At 40.8% G+C, this 24,810-nt stretch overlaps 1 protein-coding gene across 7 annotated transcripts in view; it reads right to left on the bottom strand.

The window, feature by feature from the left end:
* Positions 1–24,810, bottom strand: part of GNE (glucosamine (UDP-N-acetyl)-2-epimerase/N-acetylmannosamine kinase) — a 41,762-nt gene that overhangs the window by 8,596 nt on the left and 8,356 nt on the right. For 5 of the 7 annotated variants that reach the window (XM_047829677.1, XM_047829676.1, XM_047829674.1 and 2 more), the window contains 8 exons: positions 20,839–21,290; positions 19,050–19,202; positions 15,945–16,157; positions 10,978–11,065; positions 10,026–10,236; positions 7,028–7,157; positions 5,759–5,980; positions 3,682–3,864 (listed from right to left, as the gene is read on the bottom strand). In XM_047829677.1, coding sequence (XP_047685633.1) covers positions 3,682–3,864; positions 5,759–5,980; positions 7,028–7,157; positions 10,026–10,236; positions 10,978–11,065; positions 15,945–16,157; positions 19,050–19,202; positions 20,839–21,277 — 1,639 coding nt within the window. In that variant the 5' untranslated portion in view covers positions 21,278–21,290. The remainder of the gene's footprint in view (positions 1–3,681; positions 3,865–5,758; positions 5,981–7,027; positions 7,158–10,025; positions 10,237–10,977; positions 11,066–15,944; positions 16,158–19,049; positions 19,203–20,838; positions 21,291–24,810) is intronic. The other 2 variants (XM_047829671.1, XM_047829675.1) reach the window with 2 other exon arrangements.

The following is a 24,810-nucleotide window of genomic DNA, read 5'->3' as shown; positions in this document are numbered from 1 at the left end:
GTCACAAATCAGCCCTTAAGAGACTGAGATCAACCATGCATATTTTGAGACCACAACGCTATGAAACTTGAAGTCAACCACAAGAAAAAATTTGAAAAGACCACAAATACATGGAGGTTAAATAACATCACACTAAAGAATGAATGGGTTAATGAGGAAATTAAAGAAGAAATAAAAAAAGTACATGGAAGCAAATGAAAATGAATACACAACAGTCCAAAACCTCTGGGATGCAGCAAAGGCAGTCTTCAGAGGGAAGTATCTTGCAATACAGGCCTACCTCAAGAATCAAGAAAGGTCTCAAATACACAACCTAACGTTTCACATAAGGGAGCTAGAAAAGGGAAAATAAAGAAAGCCTAAAGCCAGCAGAACAAGGTAAATAATAAAGACAGAGCAGAAATAAATGATACAGAAACAAACGACAACAAAAAAGAACAGAGCAACAAAACTAAGAGCTGGTTCTTTGAAAGAATAAAATTGATAACCTCCTAACCAGACTTGTCAAAAAGAAAAAAGAAAGGACCCAAATAAATAAAATCACAAATGAAAGGGGAGAGATCACTACCAACACCTCAGAAATACAATTATAAGAGAATATTATGAAAAATTACATGCCAACAAACTGGGCAATCATAAAGATGGACAAGTTCCTAGAAACATGGAAACTACCAAAACTGAAACAGGAAGAAATAGAAAATTTAAACAGACTCATAATTAGCAAAGAAATTGAAACTGTAATCAAAAAACTCCCAACAAACAAAAGTCCAGGGCCAGATGGCTTCCCAGGGGAATTCTACCGTACCTTGAAAGAAGAGTTAATACTAGGGTGCCTGGGTGGCTCAGTAGGTTAAGCATCTGACTCTTGATTTTGGCTCAGGTCATGATCTCACGGTTTGTGGGATTGAGCCCTCTCTCAGGCTCCATGCTATCAGCATGGATTGGGATTCTCTTTTCCCCTCTCTCTGCTCCTCCCCAGCTTGCGCATGCACATTGTCTCAGAAATAAACAAACAAACTTAAAAGTAGTAGTAATACCTATTCTTCTCAAACTATTCCAAAAATCAGAAATGGAAGGAAAACTTCCAAACTAATTCTACAAGGCCAGCATTACCTTGATTCCAAAACCAGACAATGACCCCAATAAAAAGGAGAATTACAGGCCAATATCCCTAATGAACATGGATGCAAAAATTCTCAACAAGATACTAGCAAATTGAATCCAACACTACATTAAAAGAATTATTTACCACAATCAAATGGGATTTTTTATTCCTGGGCTGCAGAGCTGGTTCAATATGTGCATATCAATCAACGTGATACACCACATTGATCAAAGAAAGGATAAGAACCATATGATCCTCTCAATAGATGACAAAATACAGCATTCATTCTTGATAAAAACCCTCAACAAAGTAGGCATTGATGGAACATACCTCAACATCATAAAAGCTACATATGAAAGACCCACAGCTAATTAACCATTCTCAATGGGGAAAAACTGAGAGCCTTTCTCCTTGAGGAACAAGACAAGGATCTCCACTCTCACCATTACTATTTAACATAGTACTGGAAGTCTTAACCTCAGCAATCAGACAACAAAAAGAAATAAAACGCATCAAAATCAGCAAGGAAGAAGTCCACCTTTCACTATCTGCAGACGACATGATACTCTATGTAGAAAACCCAAAAGACTCCAGCAAAAAATTTCTAGAACTAATACATGAACTGAGCAAAGTTGCAGGATATAAAATCAACATACAGAAATTGGTTGTATTTCTATACACCAAAAACGAAGCAGCAGAAAAAGAAATCAAAGAATCGATCCCATTTGCAATTGCACCCAAACCCGTAAGATACCTAGGAATAAACCTAACCAAAGAGGTAAAACTCTTGAAAACTATAGAACACTTATGAAAGAAATTGAAGAGGACACAAAGAAATGGAAAAGCATTCCTTGCTCATGGATTGGAAGAACAAACATTGTTAAAATGTCTATATTACCCAAAGCAATCTACACATTTAACACAATCTCCATCAAAATACCACCAGCGTTTTTCACAGAGCTAGAACAAATAATCCTAAAATTTCTATGGAATCATCCCTAATAGCCAAATCAATCCTGAAAAAAACAAAACTGGAGGCATCACGATTCTGGATTTCAAGCTATATTACAAAGCTGTAGTCATCCAGACAGTATGGTACTGGCATGAAAATACATAGATCAATGGAACAGAATAAAAACCCCAGAAATGGACCCACAACTATAGGGTCAACTAATCTTCAACAAAGCAGAAAAGAATATCCAATGGAAAAAAGACACTAAATTCTACTCCTAAAACCAATACTGTACTGTATGTTAACTAGAATTTAAATAAGATTTTGAAAAATAAAGCCACTCCATTCAACTACTATTTTTCTCCCAGAAAACAGAAAAAAATTCAGATCTGACCATGCTTTTACCCTAAAAGTTCTCAATGGCTTCATTAGCTGCTGGTCCTGGCCTCCCTCTTGCTACGCTCTACACTACCTTGCCCTTTATGTACCCATACCACTGTTTCCCAGGCTTGGAAGCATCCCTGGCTCATCCCAACTTGCCCTGCTAATTCTACTTACCCTCTCTCAACCTCCAGACAGCACCCTAACACTCCCTTCCCCATATGAAGAGGGCAGGGAGAGAACGCTGGTGTCCTTCTATACGTCTACATTCCTTGGCCATCGTTCTCAGTGCACTTGACACTATATTATAATGATATTAAATGACTCCTTTTTCTTAGGCTAGAAACCATCCTTTTATTAACATGTCCAGAAATAGCTTTAACTCAAACAGACTTCTCAGACTTCACAACTGTAGTTATGTTAATCCATTTACTTCTTCATTAAAATGTGTATTAAGTGGGGGGACGGGGAGCGCCTGGGTGGCTCAGTTGGTTGAGCACCTGACTTCGGCTCAGGTCATGGTCTTGGAGTTTGTGGGTTCGAGCCCCGTGCCAGGCTCTGTGCTAACAAACAGCTCAGAGCCTGGAGCCTTCTTCAGATTCTGTATCTCTCTCTCTCTGTCTCTCTCTCTCTCTCTCCCTCTCTCTTTCCCCCCACTCCCCAGCTCATGCTCTGCCTCTGTCTCTCAAAAATAAATATATGTTAAAAAAAATTTTTTTAAATGTGTATTAAGGGGGCACCTGGGTGGCTCAGTCGGTTAAACGTCCAACTTTGGCTCAGGTCACGATCTCATGGTTCACAAGTTCGAGCCCCACATCAGGCTCTGTGCTGAAAGCTCAGACCCTGGAGCCTGCTTCAGATCCTGTGTCTCTCTCTTTGCCCCTTCCCTGCTCACACTCTGTTTCTGTCTCAAAAATAAACAAACATTAAAAAAAGAAAGTTTTAAAAATGTGTATTAAGCACCCACCCTGTGCTAGAGGCTGAGGAAACAAAAATTTAAAAAATCCTCCCTGCTCTCCTGGAGCTCAAGACCCTTGTCCACCCCCAGCATTGGAGAGGAAAGTGTTAATATGGGTCAAGACTAAGGGAACCTGGGAGTTTTAGTATGAGGAACCCCATCTTTCCTCCAGGAAGTGGGAAGGGTAGAAGTTCTGGCTTCAGTGTTCAGCTCTTTTTGGAATATGTACTTTGAAATACTTGTCTACAATTTAGCTATTTAACCCCTCAGGAGAAAGAAACCAACCATCATGTAGCTTTTTTGCTTCCCTCTGCAAGGCCATTCCAGAGGCATATGCTTCAATACACCCATGACTTCCACAGGAACAATCAGGCCCATCCAGAGACACAACAAGGTGGCCAAGTTCTGCAGCACAGAAGGAGCTTCCATGGATCAATTCGTGCTGATGGATGATACCCCCGCCAATTCCTACAGCGAGAGACAATAATCACTGAGGTGGCTCTTCCCCTGAAACAGAAAGCTGGAATATGGCAATGCCTCATGTGTTTAGCAAAGCTTTGGAATGTGTGATTCTTTATGATGCCCCTTTTCCTAAATAGCGGAAACTTACTAAGTATTAACACTTCACCTGGAAGCATTTTGGAGGAAAATCTATCTAGCAGATCCCCTGATGCCCTGTGTCGCACCTACGTGGCTCACTGTGATTTCAAGCACAGCTGTGGGGAACAGATCCATGCAGGCTCAGACTCACCGTGTGATGCCAGTGTACCACCTCAAGCTCACAATGCCTGTTCTCACCAAGGCCATCTCCAACACTAACGTTAGAGCCTAACTGTCCATGTGAGCACAGGGCATCCTCAACCAAGCAAGGTAAGAGCCAACAGATTCCAGTGGACAATTCTGGATGATATTCCACAGGCTTCTTGAGAGGTTCTGGTAGATTGCAGCCCCCACTGCCCTCAAGGCAACTTGGATAACGGTTTTCCATCTACTCTGTTCTACTCTTCTCGCTCCTTTACTCCTGCTTCTCAGGATCACCTCCAACATAAAATTCTCACACCTAAGTCCTCGTCTTGGGCTCTGCTGTGGGAGAAACCCAAGAGAAGACCATCTTTCCCAAATGTATCGCACACCACCTTTCACACACCACTTTCTTCCTTAAACAGAGAATACTAAGATTTTGCCTCTTAATGCCACCATGTCCAAAAATCTATGATTCAATGATTATGAATATCAATGACTCTTGTTACCAAGTTTAGGAGTTATTAAGGAGGAAAGCCTGAGAAGACTATTTTTAGAGCTCTCTTGCCATCAGTTACTTCCTGTGGCACCTACTCTTTAACTCCACCCTTCTCATTTGCAAATTACCTGCTCTGAACTAAGAAATGATATCCAAGCTTGCTGAAACTGTATCTGCAACTAAGAGAAGAAGGGCCTGAGCTTCAAGAGAAGATAGCATAATTCAGAGTTTAAGAGCACACAAGTTTTGAAGTTACATATATCCGGGATAAATGGTGGCTCAATCACTTACTAGCTCAGTCTGTTTTTCATTCCAAAAGTAGGACATCAGCAAAAATGGCAAAGTAGGCGACTCCAAAAGTCCATCCCTCCACTAAAGCAATGAATAAACTGGCAAAAACTCTCAGAACCAATTTTTTTTGTAACTCTGGAAACTAATCACAGGTTTTGTAACAACCAGGGAATGCTTACTCAAGAAAAAAAAACAACAACTGAGTCTTAAGAGCTCCTTCTGGCATTTTCTGGTCCCACCACCCACTCCCCAGTTTGGTGGCCTTGAACCAGCCCACATCCTGCACAGAGACAGCAGTACTGGAAGAAGCAGGACCAACTTCATTCTCGAAAACCTGTGGTTGCTTGTTCTGACCTACTTGGCGGCTAGTGGAGGACCAACTCGAAGAGCTCAGCTCAGCTCACCTTTGTGTCACTGACCTCAGAACTCCCCTAGAGCTGGGGAGGCACTCAGGTGGTCTTTGTCAAAAACATTTAAAGGCAAAATATATTTATTCGTCTCTGCTGCCTAGGGCGACAGCTGACAGATGAGGCAAATAATATACTAACCAAGAAGACTGGGAGGCAAAGCTGGGAATGAGAAGCTTTGGGGAATAAGAGCTTTGAACAGCTCTGACAAGTTCCTAGCAATCGGAGGTCCACACACATGCCCAGGGCAGGGCATATGCCCAGGAAAGACTGAGAAGGCCCTAAGTTCTCATGTGGGGCTCACCTCCTGGCTCTACTCAGGCAGGAAGTGAACACTAAAGAAGACTCACAAGCTGCCTGCTGGTGCTGAAGGCATGCCCCAACACCCATTCTAGCTCCTCAAACAACCTCTTACTCCTCTTACCTGTACCTGTGATAAGTGTCACAAAGTTTTCCAGGCCCTTTCCTTGGCCAAATTTCCTTTCCGCCAGGGCAGCACAATTGCCATCATTGTCCACCCATACAGGGAGATGCAAGGTGTCAGACAGGGGGGTCCTGAGGTCCACAGAGTTCCATTCTTGAATCAGTTTAGTTGAATGCAGCACAATTCCTTCCCGAGGATTTACCCGGCCACCCGTGGAAATACCTGAGCTCCACCACACACACAAGGAAAATAATTCTCATAAGCAACCTTAGAAAGTATGCCAACTTACTGGGTTTCAAACACAAATTAATTCACCCAAGATCTCCTAAGACAAGCATTACCAAAGATTGCAAGGAAATGTCAGGCAATTCTGAGCAAAATCTGTAGCTCCCCACCAATGTACCCGTAACAATTACTGGGGTTCTAGGAAGTCCTCACGCTTGGGGCCCACAGATAGGTCCTGGAGCCATCTGTACACAGAGCAGTGACTTGACGGTCAGTCATGCATCAGAACTTGGAAAACTCTGTATGTCAAAATGAACATTTCTTAGCAAATCAGGAGACTATAGATACTGGAGAGGATGTGGAGAAATGGGAACCCTCTTGCACTGTTGGTGGGAATGCAAACTGATGCAGCCGCTCTGGAAAACAGTGTGGAGGTTCCTCAAAAAACTAAAAATAGACCTACCCTATGACCCAGCACTAGCACTGCTAGGAATTTACCCAAGGGATACAGGAGTACTGATGCATAGGGGCACGCATACTCCAATGTTTATAGCAACACTTTCAACAATAGCCAAAGCATGGAAAGAGCCTAAATGTCCATCAACTGATGAATGGATAAAGAAATTGTGGTTTATATACATAGTGGAATACTACTTGGCAATGAGGAAGAATGAAATATGGCCTTTTGTAGCAACGTGGATGCAACTGGAGAGTGTTATGCTAAGTGAAATAAGTCATACAGAGACAGACAGATACCATACGTTTTCACTCTTATGTGGATCCTGAGAAACTTAACAGAAGACCATGGGGGAGGGGAAGGGGGGGAAAAGTTACAGAGAGGGAAGGAGGCAAACCATAAGAGACTCTTAAAAACTGAGAATAAACAGGGTTGATGGGGGGTAGGAGGGAGGGGAGGGTGGGCGATGGGCATTGAAGAGGGCACCTGTGGGGATAAGCACGGGGTGTTGTATGGAAATCAATTTGCCAATAAATTTCATATTAAAAAAAACGAACATGTCTTGAATATGTAATTCACAATCTCACCTACTCCCAAAATTCTGCAGTTCAGTTTTACAGCTTCTGCTGCAGCTTCAACACACATCTGTAGGATTAAATTAATCCTCTCTTCATAGGTTTTAGGATTGAACTGAGTATACTTCTTGACAATTTCACCCTAAAAGAGAAAAGAACAAGCCCTGTCTCATTGATCTAAGCTAAGAAGCAGCCTGTGAATCTTCTGACCTTTTTCACGATACATCAGACTTCACTATAGGATAGAGAGTACTGTAGATTTAGAGGACTGCTCAGGAAGGGAGCTGCTCTGATGTGGGCCGGCCGTGGGGTATGTCCAAGTAGTTTCCTGAGAAACCATCCTGGCACATGGCTACTGAAGCAACAACAGCTCACAGCAAATCACGGCGCCCCTCTTACGCATAAAGTCAGTGCTGGCTAATCACAATCTTCACGAAAAGGTCGTAGTTTACTCTTTCAGGCTGGAAAAACTTCCTTGCTTAAAAACTGAGGCACCTAAATATATATCCTAGGGAGGTAAGCTCTGATCACCTCCCATAAGTGAAGCCAATAATGGCATGGTTCCAAAATGTTTAAATTACTGTGCTTTGTGATCTGTTTTAAAGCCAGTCAAGGAGAGTCTCTCCCAATTATGGTTTTTAAGTTTTTTCTTTGCTCTTCTCACTTGTGCATCATTTTGAGTAAATTTCAGAATAATGTTGCCAAACTTTAAAAAAATCCCACTGAAATGTTGACTAGAATTGTATTAAACTTGTAATTCAATTTGGAAAAGTGCTGACATTTTAAAAATACTCAGCATTCCCATCTAGGACACTTTTCAAGCCTTTACATTATTTGTTGAAGTTTTATACTTTTCTTCATATAGATAGATTGCGAAAGTTGTTAGTTTAGATGATTCTTACAATTTTGGTTGTTGTTCTGAATAGGCTCTTTCCCAATCTTTTGTTATTAATGGATTTTATCCATTTACAAGGGTTAAAGCAATCACTAATGATTGTCATTAAAAAGACACCGAAATTGGGGCGCCTGAGTGGCTCAGTTGATTAAGCATCTGACTTGATTTGAGATCCACACCGTCAGACTCTGCGCTGACAGCGAGGAGCCTGCTTGGGATTCACTGTCTCCCTCTTACTCTGCCCCTCCTCCACTTGTGCACACACATGTGCAAAAGTAAATAAATATTTTTTTAAAAAGTAAACCTAAAGTTGTGTTTCTCAACCTTCAACAAATAGTGAACGAATAGTGATGCCCTGGACCCCACCTGCAGAGATTCAAATAGCCTGGGCATCTGTATTTTTTTTAAAGCTTCCAGGTAATGTTAATGGGCAGTCAGGCTAACAAACACTCACCAAGAGGAAAACTCAAAAATCTGCCTAAAATTTCATGTAAGTAGAAAGTTACTGATCTTTTAAAATTTTATTTATGTATCTTGAGAGAGACAGCACAAGCAGGGGAGGGACAGAGAAGGAGAGATTGTGCTGTTTGTTCCTTGCTTTATCCCTTTGTGATTCCCCCAGAATTATGTGAAATAATGTTGCAGAAAACATTTCTTGTCTTCTTGATTTTAATAGGGATGTCTCTAGAATTTCACCACTACAAAGGGTGCTGACCACTGACACAGAATAGATCATCTTCAGGTTAAGAAAATCTTCTATTAATATATTTTTTTGAATGTTTATTTTTGAGAGACAGAGAGAGAAAAGAATGCATGAATGCAAGCAGGAGAGAGACAGAGAGAGAGGGGGACAGAGGATCTGAAGTGGGCTCTACACTGACAACAGGCAGCCCAGTGGGGGGCTCAAACTCACAAATGTGAGATCATGACCTGAGCCGAAGTTGGACACTTATCCAACTGAGCCACCCAGGTGCCCATTCTATTAATACTTTTTAAAGAGTATTTACAAAGGAGACCACCACTTCTTTTGAGAAAATTAGGTTTTGTTTTGCTCTATTTGATCTAAACAACTTTTATTTATTTATTTATTTATTTTAACGTTTATTTATTTTTGAGACAGAGAGAGAGCATGAACGGGGGAGGGTCAGAGAGGAAGACACAGAATCTGAAACAGGCTCCAGGCTCTGAGCTGTCAGCACAGAGCCCGACGCGGGGCTCGAACTCACGGACCGCAAGATCATGACCTGAGTCGAAGTCAGATGCTCAACCGACTGAGCCACCCAGGCGCCCCTAAACAACTTTATTTTTTAAGACCTTACTATTTTTCATGGACTCCTAAAACTTTATATATCCACAAGATTTCAGAACCTTCTCTGGTAGGTTTTTTTTTTTTTTTAATCTTTACTCATTTTTGAGAAACAGAGCACAAGCAGGGGAGGGACAGAGAGAGAGGGAGACACAGAATCTGAAGCAGGCTCCAGGCTCTGAGTTGTCAGCATAGAACCCAACGCAGAGCTAGAATTCACCAGCCTTCAGACCACGACCTGAGGCAAAGTCAGATGCTCAACCAACTGAGCCACCCAGGTACCCCTCTGGTAGGTTTATTCTTAAGTCATCAGAGATATTTTAATATGAACAATTCAGTGTTTTTATGATGCTCTCTCAGTCTCTGTCAACACTGCTGATTTTTTGGTTAAGGGACTGAAGTATGCTGTACTCAACTAAAAATCATGTTCTAGAGGAGATGCAATTCCCTTCCCCATTTGCCAATGTCTTCCTCTGGATAATGACCGTAATCAACATGCTACATGCTGTTACCAAATACAGAATTCCAGGTCTCCTGGGTGGCAAGAGCCCTCTCTGGTACCTAAGGGGTCTCCCATGGTTAATTCAAGTCTCACTAACTTGGATTCCCGGAGAATTTTATTTCTCTGAAATGTCAATAATTTGTAAAATATTGCGAGACAAACATTGTAATGGATCTAAAAGTCAATCCTGTGGGCAAATGATTATAAACTCTAATGTATGTTTCTAGTCCTACCTTCCAACCATACTTTAAAGAAAAGATCAATTATTTATATGAGGTATGAAGTTAAGACTTAGGAATCATTTTACCTTCATGCTGACTATTGCAACTCGGAGGTTTGTCCCACCGAGATCAACAGCCAAGGCACTTAGAGTTTCAAGAATATGGTCAATATCTTGAGAGATATTCTCCTTCACAGGAGGAAAGCAGAATTTCTTTTGCAGTGGCTCTTGAAGATCAATAGATTTGAGAAACTTCAAAATCCTTGGAACAGCATTTCCATCCCCATATATCTTTGAACTGCAGTATCAAAAAAGTCAAATTAAATGCTTCTCTCATACATGTGAAATGGTATGGAGGACACGGTACTAATAGAAACCAAGACTTCAGGTAATAAAGTTGTGCTTTTTCATTTTAAAATAACATCTGATATCTTCAGTGTATTATCAACGGAATGTCTAACTCCACTGTTGGTTGAAATACAACTATTCCAGACTGGGATACCATTAACAAATGTCTCTATCATCAAAGACAAATTACCTTTGTTAAGCCAATTTCAGAATATAACATAATTTGGGACAATGAATCTATTTATTTATTGCTTTTTAAACCTTTACATTCGTGAGGAAAAAAAAGTTATTTTCAGAATTCAAACATTTCAAACATCCAAATAAAGGAAAATCTCATTAATTTGAAACAGAAAGGTGAGCAGTCTAAATTAAAATGCTGAACTAGACTATTTTTAAAGAAAATCAGTTATTTTCTAATATTTATAAAAAGTCAAAGTAGGTTAAGGAAGTATTTCCTGGCAGAAGTGCTATATTAATTAACTGAGACAAATAAAAAACAGCTATCCTCCATTTGAACCCCTGGTAGAGTAACAGGGGTTCTATTGCCAAGCCCTGTCTCCCTGACAGCTAGGGACCCCTAGGGATATATAACAAAAGCTCTGTTAAAATGACTGAAGAATGATCACAGCTTAAAAATGGTGCCCACAGCTCCCCCTTTTAAATCACTTCTTTACAAAGGGTATATACTCACCAAGGGTACTGTTTGCCAAACTGAAGATGCAGTGCCTGTAGTATTTTGTCTTGGGTATCAGCATCCCGGACATGAAGGACATTCTCCCCTAGATGAACCCAGTGACACATTACAATGATTTGGAAGTGGAAATATCCAAAGAATAAAGAAATTAGCAATGTGTTGTGCTCATTATTAACCCTGAAACCCAGAGGACTTCAAATGAGTCTATCAGAGAAACATCGACTTTTCTCCTTTATACCTTTAAAGCACTTTCAACAAGATTTCCATGTACCAAATACTTAAGGACACTAGGATCCTTTATTCCCAAAAAGAATAAATCAAGTTTTTGTTGATTTACTGAAATAAATGATGTACATTAATCTAGTACCCACTTACCCCCCACCCCTCATCTAATCGTTCAGTGCATCCATTCTTTCAATCCACCCTGCTTTCCATCTACTCGGCCAGGTGTTCATCAGCAGTCAGGCCAGGTCGTTCCATTAGTCTATCAGCCAGTCAGCTGTTCAGTCACTTTTTCTCCATATATTTTCTGACCAGTGCAATGGAGTAAATACGGTGAAAATGGCCATATTTTTCAACAGACCTAGCTAAGAAGAGAAGAGCTGGAAAAAGGCATGGGGTTGAGGAAGGGGTTGGTTTTCAGATGTGAGAGGCGAAGGCATGTTTAAATGATGAGGAGGCTAAAGAATCATGGTAGAGAAAGGATACCCCTGAGGTCCCTGAGAAGGCAGGAAGGGTACGGATCTAGAACACGGGTAGAAGGCTGAGCAATGGGCAGGAAAGAGATGCCAACCCTTCCAATGTAAAGAGGTATGGAGGAAAGGATGGATGGACATGTGTTTATAGAAGTGTGGTGACAAATGACAAAGTACAAGACTGCCTTTGACTAAAGACCCAATGCCAGATCCAGTGTTCAATTCTTCTTTCACATTGTCCTTGAACTCTGAGCAGCGTTCAACACCATCTCCTGGAAACATTTTCTTTTCTGGGCTTTAATGCTATCACACTCCTGGGTTTCCTCTGGACTCACTGGCAACTCCTTTTCAGTCTTCCCACTGGTCCCCTCCTCCTCACCAGAACTCTAAATGCTGACTAGCTCCGGCAGTTGGTTGTGGATTCCATTCTCTTCCCTATTTACGTGTTACCCTGGTTAATCTCCTATAATTCCTTCATTTTATTTAAAAAAAAAATTTTTTTTAACATTTATTTTTTTTTTCAACATTTATTTATTTTTGGGACAGAGAGAGAGAGCATGAATGGGGGAGGGGCAGAGAGAGGGGGAGACACAGCATCTGAAACAGGCTCCAGGCTCTGAGCCGTCAGCCCAGAGCCCGACGCGGGGCTCAAACTCACGGACCGTGAGATCGTGACCTGGCTGAAGTCGGCCGCTTAACCGACTGAGCCACCCAGGCACCCCAATCCCTTCATTTTAAATGACATCTCGGGGCGCCTGGGTGGCACAGTCGGTTAAGCGTCCGACTTCAGCCAGGTCACGATCTCGCGGTCTGGGAGTTCGAGCCCCGTGTCAGGCTCTGGGCTGATGGCTCGGAGCCTGGAGCCTGTTTCCGATTCTGTGTCTCCCTCTCTCTCTGCCCCTCCCCCGTTCATGCTCTGTCTCTCTCTGTCCCAAAAATAAATAAACGTTGGAAAAAAAAATAAAAAAAAAAAATGACATCTCTGGCAGGGTGCACCATTATCTCCATATCCTTTGTCTGTACTAGCATCAGAATTTTTAGCCAGGCATCTGATAATCCAGCTCAAGACTATATTCTTTACCTTCCCCTACTGCTAGCTGTGACCCTGTGACTATGTTCTGACAGGATACATGAAGAAATATTTGAAATTTACAGGTTGTGCTTTTAATTTTTTTTTCAACGTTTTTTATTTATTTTGGGACAGAGAGAGACAGAGCATGAACGGGGGAGGGGCAGAGAGAGAGGGAGACACAGAATCGGAAACAGGCTCCAGGCTCCGAGCCATCAGCCCAGAGCCTGACGCGGGGCTCGAACTCACGGACCGCGAGATCGTGACCTGGCTGAAGTCGGACGCTTAACCGACTGCGCCACCCAGGCGCCCCCAGGTTGTGCTTTTAAAAGAAGGACATCTTCCCTCCTCTTCCTTCCCAATGACTAAAATGTGGACTTGATAGCAAGATTAGCATCCCTCAAGCAGACAGATGGAGGCTAAATTTCTGATAACCATGGAGTTATACCAATGAGAAACAAAGAAAATCCCACTTAGGCACTATTATCTTGGTTCTCTCTGTTACAGCAGATGAACTAATATCCTAACTAAACAACATCCACATGCCAATCACTCTAAAACTTCTATCTCCAACTCTGACTCTCCCTGGAACTATCTAGCTGCTTGTCTGCCATGTCCACTTTGATATCTAATAGGCATCTCGAACTTAACACAGCTATTGGAGAACTCTTAATTGCACCCCTCCCAAATGTGTTCCTCCCACGGTGTCCCCTATGTCAGCAAAGAGTGCCCCCACTGCTCAATCCAAAAATCTGCAAGTTTCTTCCTTTCACTGCTCACATCCAAGCAGCAGCAAGTCCTATAACAATCCCCAAATCTAACTTTTGTCCATTTCTGTTACTATCATGTACTCTAAGCCACTATCAACTCTCATATCAACTGAAATAACCTCTCAAGTAGTCTCCCTGCTTCCACTCCTGTCCCACCACATTCCACTCTCATAGAGCAGCAGAGTGGTTTTTCCAAAATGCAAGTCACATCGTGTCATCCTCCCATAAATGGCTTTCCATGATGCTTGGGAAAAACCCCAGATTTTTTACCCTGGCTTACAAAGCTCTGCCTCCTTCTCTGACATCATCTTGTATCGCTCTTCCTCCCGCCCAGTACCCTCCTGCTACACTGGCCTTTTGCTGCTCAAATACATCAAGCTTGTTCCTGTCTTAGGGTCTTCTCACTGGCTGTTCCCTCTGCTTCTCTCTGATCCTCACACAGCAGATTCACTGTTACTCAGATCTCAGCTCAAGTGTCATCTCCTCAACGAGGCCTTCCCTGATGCAGTCTAATGTAGCCCAGCACATCACCTGCAGGTTACACCCTGCACACCACACATAAATTCTGACAGTCTTCTTTTTTTTTTTTCTTTTTTGTCTATCATCTATCTCCCCTCCCACTAAAATGAAATTCCACGAGAGCTCAGCCCTTGTTAGTCTGGTTTACTGACAAATCCCAATGCCTACACATACTAGGTGTTTATTAAATATTTTCTTAATGAATGGAGTCAAAAGAATTTCCATTCAGTGGTTTGTATTTTCTCTGTGAAGTGGGGAGCAAGGTAATATGTTAAGAATGAAAGGGGATATCAAACTCAATACCCAAAAAACAAATAATCCAGTGAAGAAATGGGCAAAAGACATGAATAGACACTTCTCCAAAGAAGACAACCAGATGGCCAACCGACACATGAAAAAATCCTCCACATCACTCATCATCAGTGAAATACACATCAAAGCCACACTGAGATACCACCTCATCACACCTGTCAGAAGGGCTAACATTAACAACTCAGGCAACAACAGATGTTGGCAAGGATGTGGAGAAAGAGGATCTCTTTTGCACTGTTGGTGGGAATGCAAGCTGGTGCAGCCACTCTGGAAAACAGTATGGAGGTTCCTCAGAAAATTAAAAACAGAAATACCCAATGACCCAACAATGGCACTACTAGGTATTTATCCAAGGGATACAGGTGTGCTGTTTCAAGGGGACATATGCACCCCAACGTTGATACCAGCACTATCAACAATAGCCAAAGTATGGAAAGAGCCCAAATGTCCATCGATGGATGAATGGATAAAGAAGATGTCGTGTATATACACAATTACTCAGCAATCAAAAAGAATGAAATCTTGCCATTTGCAACTACGTGGATGGAACTAGAAGGTATTATGCTAAGTGAAATTAGTCAGAGAAAGACAAATACCATATGACCCATATGAGGACTTTAAGACACAGAACAGATGAACACAAGGGAAGCAAAAATAATATAAAAACAGGGAGAGGGACAAAATATAAGAGACTCTTAAATATAGAGAACAGAGAGTTACTGGAGGGGTTGTGGGGGGGGGATGGGCTAATAAGGGGCATAAAGGAATCTGCCCCTGAAATCATTGTTGCACTATATGCTAACTTGGATGTAAATTAAAAACAAATAATAATAACGTAAGGGAAAGAAGACCTAAAGACAACAGAAAATTAGGGTAGCAATTACGAATAGAGAAAAAGCAGAGCTGAAACTAACCTCCTTGATTCTAGTCTTGTTCTTTTTTCACAAAGTCCATACATTTTTCCATTAGCTACAGAAATATATTTCCATGTATAGTATTAGAATTTAGACTACTATTAAAAACAAGATCTAACTCAATTAGCAAATAATAAAATTTCTTTATCCTTCAGTTATTAAGGGAGCATCTTAGAGTTTTCATGCTCTAAAGTACTCACTAAAAGTACTCTACTGTACCCAAAAATGAGACTAGCATTCATATACTTATAATACATTCAACCATTCCAACTTACCCACAGCCATCAAAGACCATAATCAGCTAAGAAACGCTTAGCTCTGATATTACAAAGACAATAAAAATAAATGTAGAGCCCTAAAAAAATTTGGTAATCACTTTGTGCTATTTATAAATTTTAGGCTACAACTGGTCATTAATCTCATTCACTCACTGATTCATAAAAATATATGCCAGCACTGCCTTGTAATAATTCATATACAGAATTTTAAAGATGTTACAAATGTATGAGGGGGAGCCAGTACTTAATGCCTCTTCTCTCACCTTCTCCTAGCTACTGCCTACCATGGGAGGCCAAGTTACTAATCTGATTGGTTAGACAGCAGGGCAATGACCACACTGTGCTTGCCAGAGCCACTGCTTTCATATATATCTCTAGATAGCTGAGACATGGACAAAGGTAAATACCTGTTTCTCTTCCAATCTGACGTGTTCCAAGATTAATCACAGGTGTTCCAAAAGCTCCAACCTCTCGTACTCCACAGCTGCTGTTCCCAATCATACAACCAGCATGGGCAACCAGCTGTATAAACTGGTCAAATGGGACGTGTTTAACTGCACGGAAGTTGGGATGATGCTCAATGCCCTTCTTCCGCATCACTCGAACCATCTCTTTGCTCCCTGTGAAAACGAAAATCAACTGTTAAATGGTTTATGAGATTAAAAAAACCATTTTCACTGGCAAGTATAGCCCCACTTAAAGAAATTGTTCTATGCAGATGCACAATGGTTATTAGGGAGATAATAATTTTAATTACTGATCTTTCCAGGAATGATGAATATTTAAAATGTCTGGTCAGCTCTCTGCTTCAACTCATCTAGGAACATTAAACAGCATTCATCAAAGTAAATACCTCTTACTAATGCCCCAATAAAAGCCTTTACATTAAACAACAACTAAGAAGCAAGAACGGCCAACAGTCTCTCTCTCTTAAGCTGGGAGTTCCTAAACTGAAAGGTCTCGGGCTCCACACACCAAGCTGATTAGAGAGCCTCTGCCTTAGCTATGCTCATATTTACCCTAACAACTGCTCAACTGGATAGCATCCCTGATTACATGGACTAAACTCCAACAAAATGCATGTAGAACCTGATATTGTGGCTGGTATTTTATATTAAATGCAGGATTATTTAAAATGGTACAGGTGTATGAAGGAGGAGGCAATAATTAATGCCTCTCTGCTTGCCTCTTTACTCACCCTTTCCTAACCAGCATCTAACAAGGGAGATAAGGTTACTAATCTTATTAGACAAGACCGTGAGCACCAAACTGTGTTAGCACACCATATTTAATGGTGGGCGGAGCCATTGACGTAACAGAAGTTGGGCACACATGTGCTTTCTCTCTTTTTAACTTTCTCTATGTGGCAAGGTAGGTGACAGACTCAGGGTCTAATCCCTACTGCAGACCTGGCCACCCCTCTCTATATCCAGTTCTGCCAGAGCACGTCAGTCATCAACTATAATTATTGTAGTATTTAGTACGCCAGAAGGTAGTACTATTCTGAGACTCAGATTTAGGCTCACTGAAGGCTTTCTCTGGCCTTAAGCCTAAACCACAGACACTACTTCTATTCTCCTCCATTGGGGAATTGGGCACTAAGCCTCATAATGATAAATGGATGCCGTGATTCTTACTTCCCTAAAGTTCCTTGTGTTAATTTTATCAAAAGCCCTGCGAGGAGGAGAGGGGCATGTAGCAGACATGATTTGGGCATTCCTGGGACCTTTATTTTCACTGGGGAAAAATATCTCTAATTCTAAAGTGTGTACAATCAGGAAAGTATATTATAAACAGAGTATCGCGGACAATGAATGTTGAATCAGAGATATATAATTACATTACCAAATATTTATAGAAAAATTAAAGGGTTAGAAGAATCAATATTAACATTTTTGAAATACTAATATGTTACCTGGATGAAACCTGGGTTGGGAGTTCTTCTTTTTTCCAACTAACATCCTACTTTGTTTCCCCTAATAGAAAAGATTATTCAAGAGACACTAAGAAGGATACTTTCAGAGTAAGATGCTGACATCTTGGTACTGCAGAGAAGGGTCCTGCCTCCTTTACCAAAAAATGCCTAAAAGCTCAGCAACGAGTGGTGTCGGCTAAACCAGTACTTGAAAATTCTGTAGCACCAGGCCCTGCTCTGCATTTCTTACTTATAGCTCACATTCCCATTAACCTGCCTAAGGTCTCACTAGCACCAAAGGCTACAGTACCACCCACCAGTAGGTGATCAACCAGGTCAGGCTTAAGGACAAACTGGTTGGGGACTCCGGATCTAAACTGCCTGTGGGAAATACAAATCAAAACCACACTCAGGTATCACCTCACGCCAGTCAGAGTGGCCAAAATGAACAAATCAGGAGACTATAGATGCTGGAGAGGATGTGGAGAAACGGGAACCCTCTTGCACTGTTGGTGGGAATGCAAATTGGTGCAGCCGCTCTGGAAAGCAGTGTGGAGGTTCCTCAGAAAATTAAAAATAGACCTACCCTATGACCCAGCAATAGCACTGCTAGGAATTTATCCAAGGGATACAGGAGCACTGATGCATAGGGCCACTTGTACCCCAATGTTCATAGCAGCACTCTCAACAATAGCCAAATTATGGAAAGAGCCTAAATGTCCATCAACTGATGAATGGATAAAGAAATTGTGGTTTATATACACAATGGAATATTACGTGGCAATGAGAAAAAATGAAATATGGTCTTTTGTAGCAACGTGGATGGAACTGGAGAGTGTGATGCTAAGTAAAATAAGCCATACAGAGAAAGACAGACACCATATGGTTTCACTCTTATGTGGATCCTGAGAAACTTAACAGAAACCCATGGGGGAGGGGAAGGAAAAAAAATAAAGAGGTTAGAATGGGAGAGAGCCAAAGCATAAGAGACTGTTAAAAACTGAGAACAAACTGAGGGTTGATGGGGGGTGGGAGGGAGGAGAGGGTGGGTGATGGGTATTGAGGAGGGCACCTTTTGGGATGAGCACTGGGTGTTGTATGGAAACCAATTTGTCAATAAATTTCAGAAAAAAAAATAAATAAATAAATAAACAAAAATAAACTGCCTGTGCTCAAGATTAAGGTATAGCTAATATAAATAAGGGAACAAGAAATAACAGTAAGGGCTATTTTATTGCACTCACTCGGATCATTACTTTCCTAGAGATACCCTTTCACTTTCTAAGGTTTGTCTTCTGGCTATTGCATTTTCTCATTGGTGGAAACTGGGGGACAGAGACTAAACTTGGAACTACAGTGGAGATTAGAGAAAACCTTTTTTAAGTATTTCTTTCTTTCCTACCCAGTTTCTATCAGACTTGGCAAAAACATCACAAACTTTAATCCACTACAAAATTGGTGACCCCCTAAAAACTGGAATGCATTTCAGAATACAGTGGCCTTCAACGATAAGATAAGATAGGAGGGGCAGTCAAAAGGGGACATAATAGAAACATAAAATCAGAAAAGGAGGTGGCATAATTTCATTTCCAATTACCTGCATCAATGTTTGGAAACAGAACTAGGGTCCGCTTGTTAAATGAGATAAGCGCATCCAATGTTAATTCAAACATTTTTATGGAATGCTTAATGTCAGTGGTCACAGGGTGCTGTAGCGCAACAATGTAATCTTTAGATTTTACATCATCACCTGTTTAAAGAAAATCAAACCACGTTGCTTCATTAGTTAAGAATCTTAAAGAGGAAGAAGCAAATTCTAAAACGTAAGACCCCAAAGTCTGTGTTTTCAAAAGTTCTAAGGAAAAACCAGTTTGTCACATTCCAGGTAGAGTATCTGGACATAGGATCAAACACTAAGAACTTGGAGCGCCTGGGTGGCTCAGTCGGTTAAGCATCCAACTCTTGATTTTGGCTCAAGTCATGATCTCACAGTCCTGAGATCAAGTTCCGAGCTGGGCTTGGCACTGGATGTGGACCTTAAGATTCTCTCTCCCTCTCTGCCCCTCCCTGTGCACTCTCTCTCAAAAAAATAAAAATAAAGGGGCGCCTGGGTGGCGCAGTCGGTTAAGCATCCGACTTCAGCCAGGTCACGATCTCGCGGTCCGTGAGTTCGAGCCCCGCGTCAGGCTCTGGGCTGATGGCTCAGAGCCTGGAGCCTGTTTCCGATTCTGTGTCTCCCTCTCTCTCTGCCCCTCCCCCGTTCATGCTCTGTCTCTCTCTGTCCCAAAAATAAATAAACGTTTAAAAAAAAATTTAAAAAAAAAAAAATAAAAATAAAAAAAAAATAAAAATAAAAAAGAATTTAGAGCACCAAGTCCAAGAATCCAGCAAATTTTATAAAGGTGCTTGCTACCATAAACAAAATATCTAACTTTAAGTAGCTGTCACTAGAACCCATTGTTTTAAAACCCAAAATAGTTCAGGGGCACCTGGGTGGCTCAGTTGGTTAAGCATCTGACTCTTGATTTCGACTCAGGTCATGAGATCAAGCCCCAAGTCAGGCTCTGCACTGACAGCATGGAGCATGCTTGGGATTCTCTCTCTCCTCGCTTCTCTCTGCCCCTCTCCTGCTCACATGCACACTCTTGCACTCTCTCTCTCTCTCTCTCTCTCTCTCAAAATAAACTTTAAAGTAAATAAATAGCCACCTGAGTGGCTCAACTTTAAAGTAAATAAATAGGGGCACCTGAGTGGCTCAGTCAGTTGGGCATCCAACTCTTAGTTTCAGTTCAGGTCATGATCTCAGTCTGTGGGATCAAGCCCCACACTGGGCTCTGCACTAACAGCATGGAGCCTGCATGGGATTTTTTCTCTCCCTCTCTCTCTGCCCCTCCCCTGCTTCTGCTCTAAGTGAACATTAAAAAATAATAAAAATAAATAAATTAAATAAAATCCAAAATATTACAAAGCATTAGAAAAATGTAAATCTTCTCCGTTTCTAGCAAATTACCAGCAGTTTAATGAATCGATGAAACTCAAGATTACTTTAAGGTGTAGCTAAACATGATCTCAGGGTTCATGAGTTCGAGCCCCACATCAGGCTCTGTGCTGACAGAACGGAGCCTGCTTGGGATTCTCTCTCTCCCTCTCTCTCTGCCCCTTCCCTGCTCACACGTGGGTGTGCACTCTCTCTCAAAATAAGTAAAAATAAAAACTTGAGAAGTCTCAGAGAGGTGAAGTCATGCCATAAGGTAAGATCTATGAACTAAAACTTTAGCCTTCCGATTTCTAATGGAATATTCTACCTACAATGGTTTCTGAAAGAACTGAAACATACCCAACACCGACAAAAACAACCATCAGAGTGAATACAGTTTGATACGTACCTAACCACATCCGAATGATGCTCATGTAGTCTTTGTTCTTGGCAGAGAGAAGTTTGTCATAGGAAGGGCAGCCTGCCAGAAGGATGCGATCATGGTCCTCACACATGGATATCAGGTGCTGCTCTGCACTTCGGGTGCAACACACATGATAATGAGCCAGTTTTGTTATGGCATGTCTGATAGAATCGTCAATGGTCCCACTGACTTCTCCCCCTTCAATGTGAAGGATTCGGATATTCATCAAGGCAGCAGAAGTAGCCAGAGCCAGGGCATCAAATCTGTCTCCATGAACAATCATGATATCAGGCTTCAAACGATTAAGGACATCTGGTAGCTTCACTAGGGCCAGGCCTACTGACTCCACCATGGCTGCCTCATCTTCCCCCCTAACAATCGTGTGTAGCCTGGTGTTAATGTCAAAGTCATCTTGTTCAATCATGCGATATGTGTTCCTAAAGCAGGAGAGAAATAAAGATATGAGAGCATGTTCTTCAACACAGGACCATAAAAACATATGAAAAACCAATCTAAGAGCAACCCTGAAGGGAGAAATATTTTATAAAATGTACTTGTTAAAATAGACAAACTGAGGGGCATCTGGGTGGCGCAGTCGGTTAAGCGTCCGACTTCAGCCAGGTCACGATCTCGCAGTCTGGGAGTTCGAGCCCCGTGTCGGGCTCTGGGCTGATGGCTCAGAGCCTGGAGCCTGTTTCCGATTCTGTGTCTCCCTCTCTCTCTGCCCCTCCCCCGTTCATGCTCTGTCTCTCTCTGTCCCAAAAATAAATAAACGTTGAAAAAAAATTTAAAAAAAAAAAAAATAGACAAACTGAGGTGTAACTTACACACAAAAATTAAAAAGCATAGATCATTAATGTACAGATCCCTTGATTATCTTACATAAATACCCCTATAGCTACTACCCAGATCAAGATATAACATATCCAGCACCCTCACTAGTGTCTCACTAGTGTCCTGGCCAATACCTGGGCACTCAGGGTACTGGGGGAGAATTTTTTTATTAAAATAGAGACCAAAGTTTTTGGCGGTTGACTTTTCTCTTCCTCTTTTTATAAGTTTTTTTTTAAAACAATACGCTACCTAATTTAAAAAAAATGTTACTTATAAAAGAAAAGCTCATTTTTTATTAAAAAAAAATAGGCAATCAGGATCCCTGACATGTCACTATACTATAAATTTCTGAATGATGGAAATTCTCTTCTGAATTTGTACTGTACCATTAGTGCAGCATAATTCTGAATGGGGTGTAAATGTAGGTTTTACAGCATTAAATTGGCTATAAAATGTAATTTCATGTCTGTTTCATGCTTTAGTAACAATAGCAATTCTCAGTGCCTCAAAGTTTCCTGTCTGTTATGGCTGATTTAAAAAAATATGGTTTTTAATAAACATATAATAATGTAATTCTGTATAATTTTTCAAAATCTGTATTTTTAAATTGGAAAATATAGAAAATTATCCTCCCTAAACCTACCACTCAGCAATATCAGTGTAATCATTTTTCTTTTTTCTTGCCATTTTATGCATGATATCTTAACATGGGGAGAACACACACAATTTTATAATCTATTTAATCCATTTCATACATATTTTCTCTGATCAGGAAAGATTCTTTACATACATCATTTTACATCATGTGCATGTGCTAATAGTCATTTTACAGATTCCTTGGAATTTTCCTACACAAACCATCATGTTGTCTCTAACAACGGTCTTTACCAGATTGAGTAATTTCCCTTCTATTCAAAGTCTGTTAAGAGCTTTTATCATAACTGATTTAATTTTGTCAAATGCTTTTTTGACCTCTCTTGAGATGATCAGGTATCTCCCCTTTATTCTGTTAATATGTGAATAACACTGATTTTCAAATGTTCTATCAGTCTTGATTTCCTGAGATAAACCTACTTGGTTATGATGTATTAGCTGTTTTTTATATTGCTGAATGTGATTTGTTAATATCTTGTTAAAAAATTTCATGTCTATGGGGGCACCTGGGTGGCTCAGTCGGTTGAGCATCTGACTCTTGACTTTGGCTGAGGTCATGAATCACAGGGTGACAGGATAGAGCCCTGCATTGGGCTCCGTGCTGATCATTTAAGGTCTTCTCTCTCTTTCTCTCCCCGACCCCCACCCACATGCTCTCTAAAATTTAAAAAAAAAAAAAAAAATTATATCTATGTTCATAAGGGATACTGGTGTAATTTTTTTTCTTACAATGTCTCTGTCAGGTTTTATTATCAAGATTATGCAGATTTTAGAAAACAATCTGGGAAAGTTCCCCTCTCCTCTATTTTCTGAAAGAGTTTATGTAGGATTGGTGTTATTCCCAGGGCGCCTGGGTAACTCAGTTAAGTATCTGACTCTTGATTTTGGCTCAAGTCATGATCTCACGGTTTGTGAGTCTGAACCCTGTATCGGGCTCTGCACTGACAGCATATTGTCTGCATAAGATTCTTCTCCCTCTCTCTGCCCCCTCCCTCACTTGTGCATGCTCTCTCTCTCTCTCTGAAACATAAACTTAAAAAAAATTTTTTAATATAGAAGAATTTTGGTGTTATTTCCAAAGGGGGAAAAAGAGAAAAAGACAAACCAAGAAACAGACTCTTAACTGTAGAGGACAAACTGATGGTTACGGCGGTGGGGGGGGGGGGGGGGGGGGGGGGCAGGAATACATGAAATAGGTGATGGTGATTAAAGAGTATACTTATCATGACGAGTACTGGGTAATGCATACAATCATGATATTATATACCTGAAACTAATATAACACTGTATGTTAACTATACTGGAATTAAAATTAAAAACTAAAAAAAAAAAAAAGACTGGTGTTATTTCTTGCTTAAATGTTTGATAGATTTCATAAGTGACCCCATCTCTGTAGGAAATTATTTTCATAGGAAGTGTTTAATAATGAACTCAATTTCTTTGATACAGGACTATTGTGATTTTTCGATTTCTTCTGTGTCAGTTTGGTAAGCAGTGTTTTTTTTCAAAAACTTTGTCCATTTTATATACACTGATTGCCAACTTTACTGGCTTAATATTTTTTTATTCTTTTAATGGCTATAAGATCAGTAGTTATATCCTCTTTCTCATCTTAAATTGGTAATCTCTGTGTTCTCTTTTTCTTATGCTCTGCTAGGAATTTGTCAACTTAATATTTTTAAATATAATTCTTTTATTGCTTAACCTACTTCTGTTTCATTGAATTCCACTCTTCATTCTTTTCTCCCTTCTACTTACTGAGGTGTCTTCTCATCTTTTTCTCATTTAAGAAAGTGAAAATAGACCATTAACTCGAAACTTCTCCTTTGTTACCTAAGTATTTAAAGCTATAAATTTCCTCCAAGCACTCCTTCATCTGTACCCACAAATTTTGATATACTGTAATATTATTCAGTTCAGAAGATTTTCCAATTTCCCTTAAAACTTACTTGGTCCACAGGCTTAGAACTCAACAGTAAGAACGGGGTGCCTGCGTGGTTCAGCTGGTTAAGCATCTGACTTTGGCTCAGGTCATGATCTCACAGTTCGTGAGTTTGGCCTTGCATCAGGCTCTCTGCCCTCAGCTTGGAACCCACTTTGGATCCTCTGTCTCCCTTTCTGCCCCTCCCTCACTTGCTGTCATGCTCTCTCGCGCGCTCTCTCTCTCTCAAAAATGAATTAACATAGGGGCGCCTGGGTGGCTCAGTCGGTTAAGCGGCCGACTTCGGCTCAGGTCATGATCTTGCAGTCCGTGAGTTCGAGCCCCGCGTCGGGCTCTGTGCTGACAGCCTGGAGCCTGTTTCAGATTGTGTATCCCTCTCTCTGACCCTCCCCTGTTCATGCTCTATCTCTCCCTGTCTCAAAAATAAAATGTTAAAAAAAATTTTTTTTAAATGAACATTAATAAAAAAATTTAAAAAAAGAAGAACTCAGCAGTAAGAGAAAACAACCTCATTTTTTTAATTTGAG

This window comes from Prionailurus viverrinus, chromosome D4 (assembly GCF_022837055.1).
Source record: "Prionailurus viverrinus isolate Anna chromosome D4, UM_Priviv_1.0, whole genome shotgun sequence".
Taxonomy (NCBI): domain Eukaryota; kingdom Metazoa; phylum Chordata; class Mammalia; order Carnivora; family Felidae; genus Prionailurus; species Prionailurus viverrinus.
This window is presented reverse-complemented; position numbering and strand designations above follow the sequence as displayed.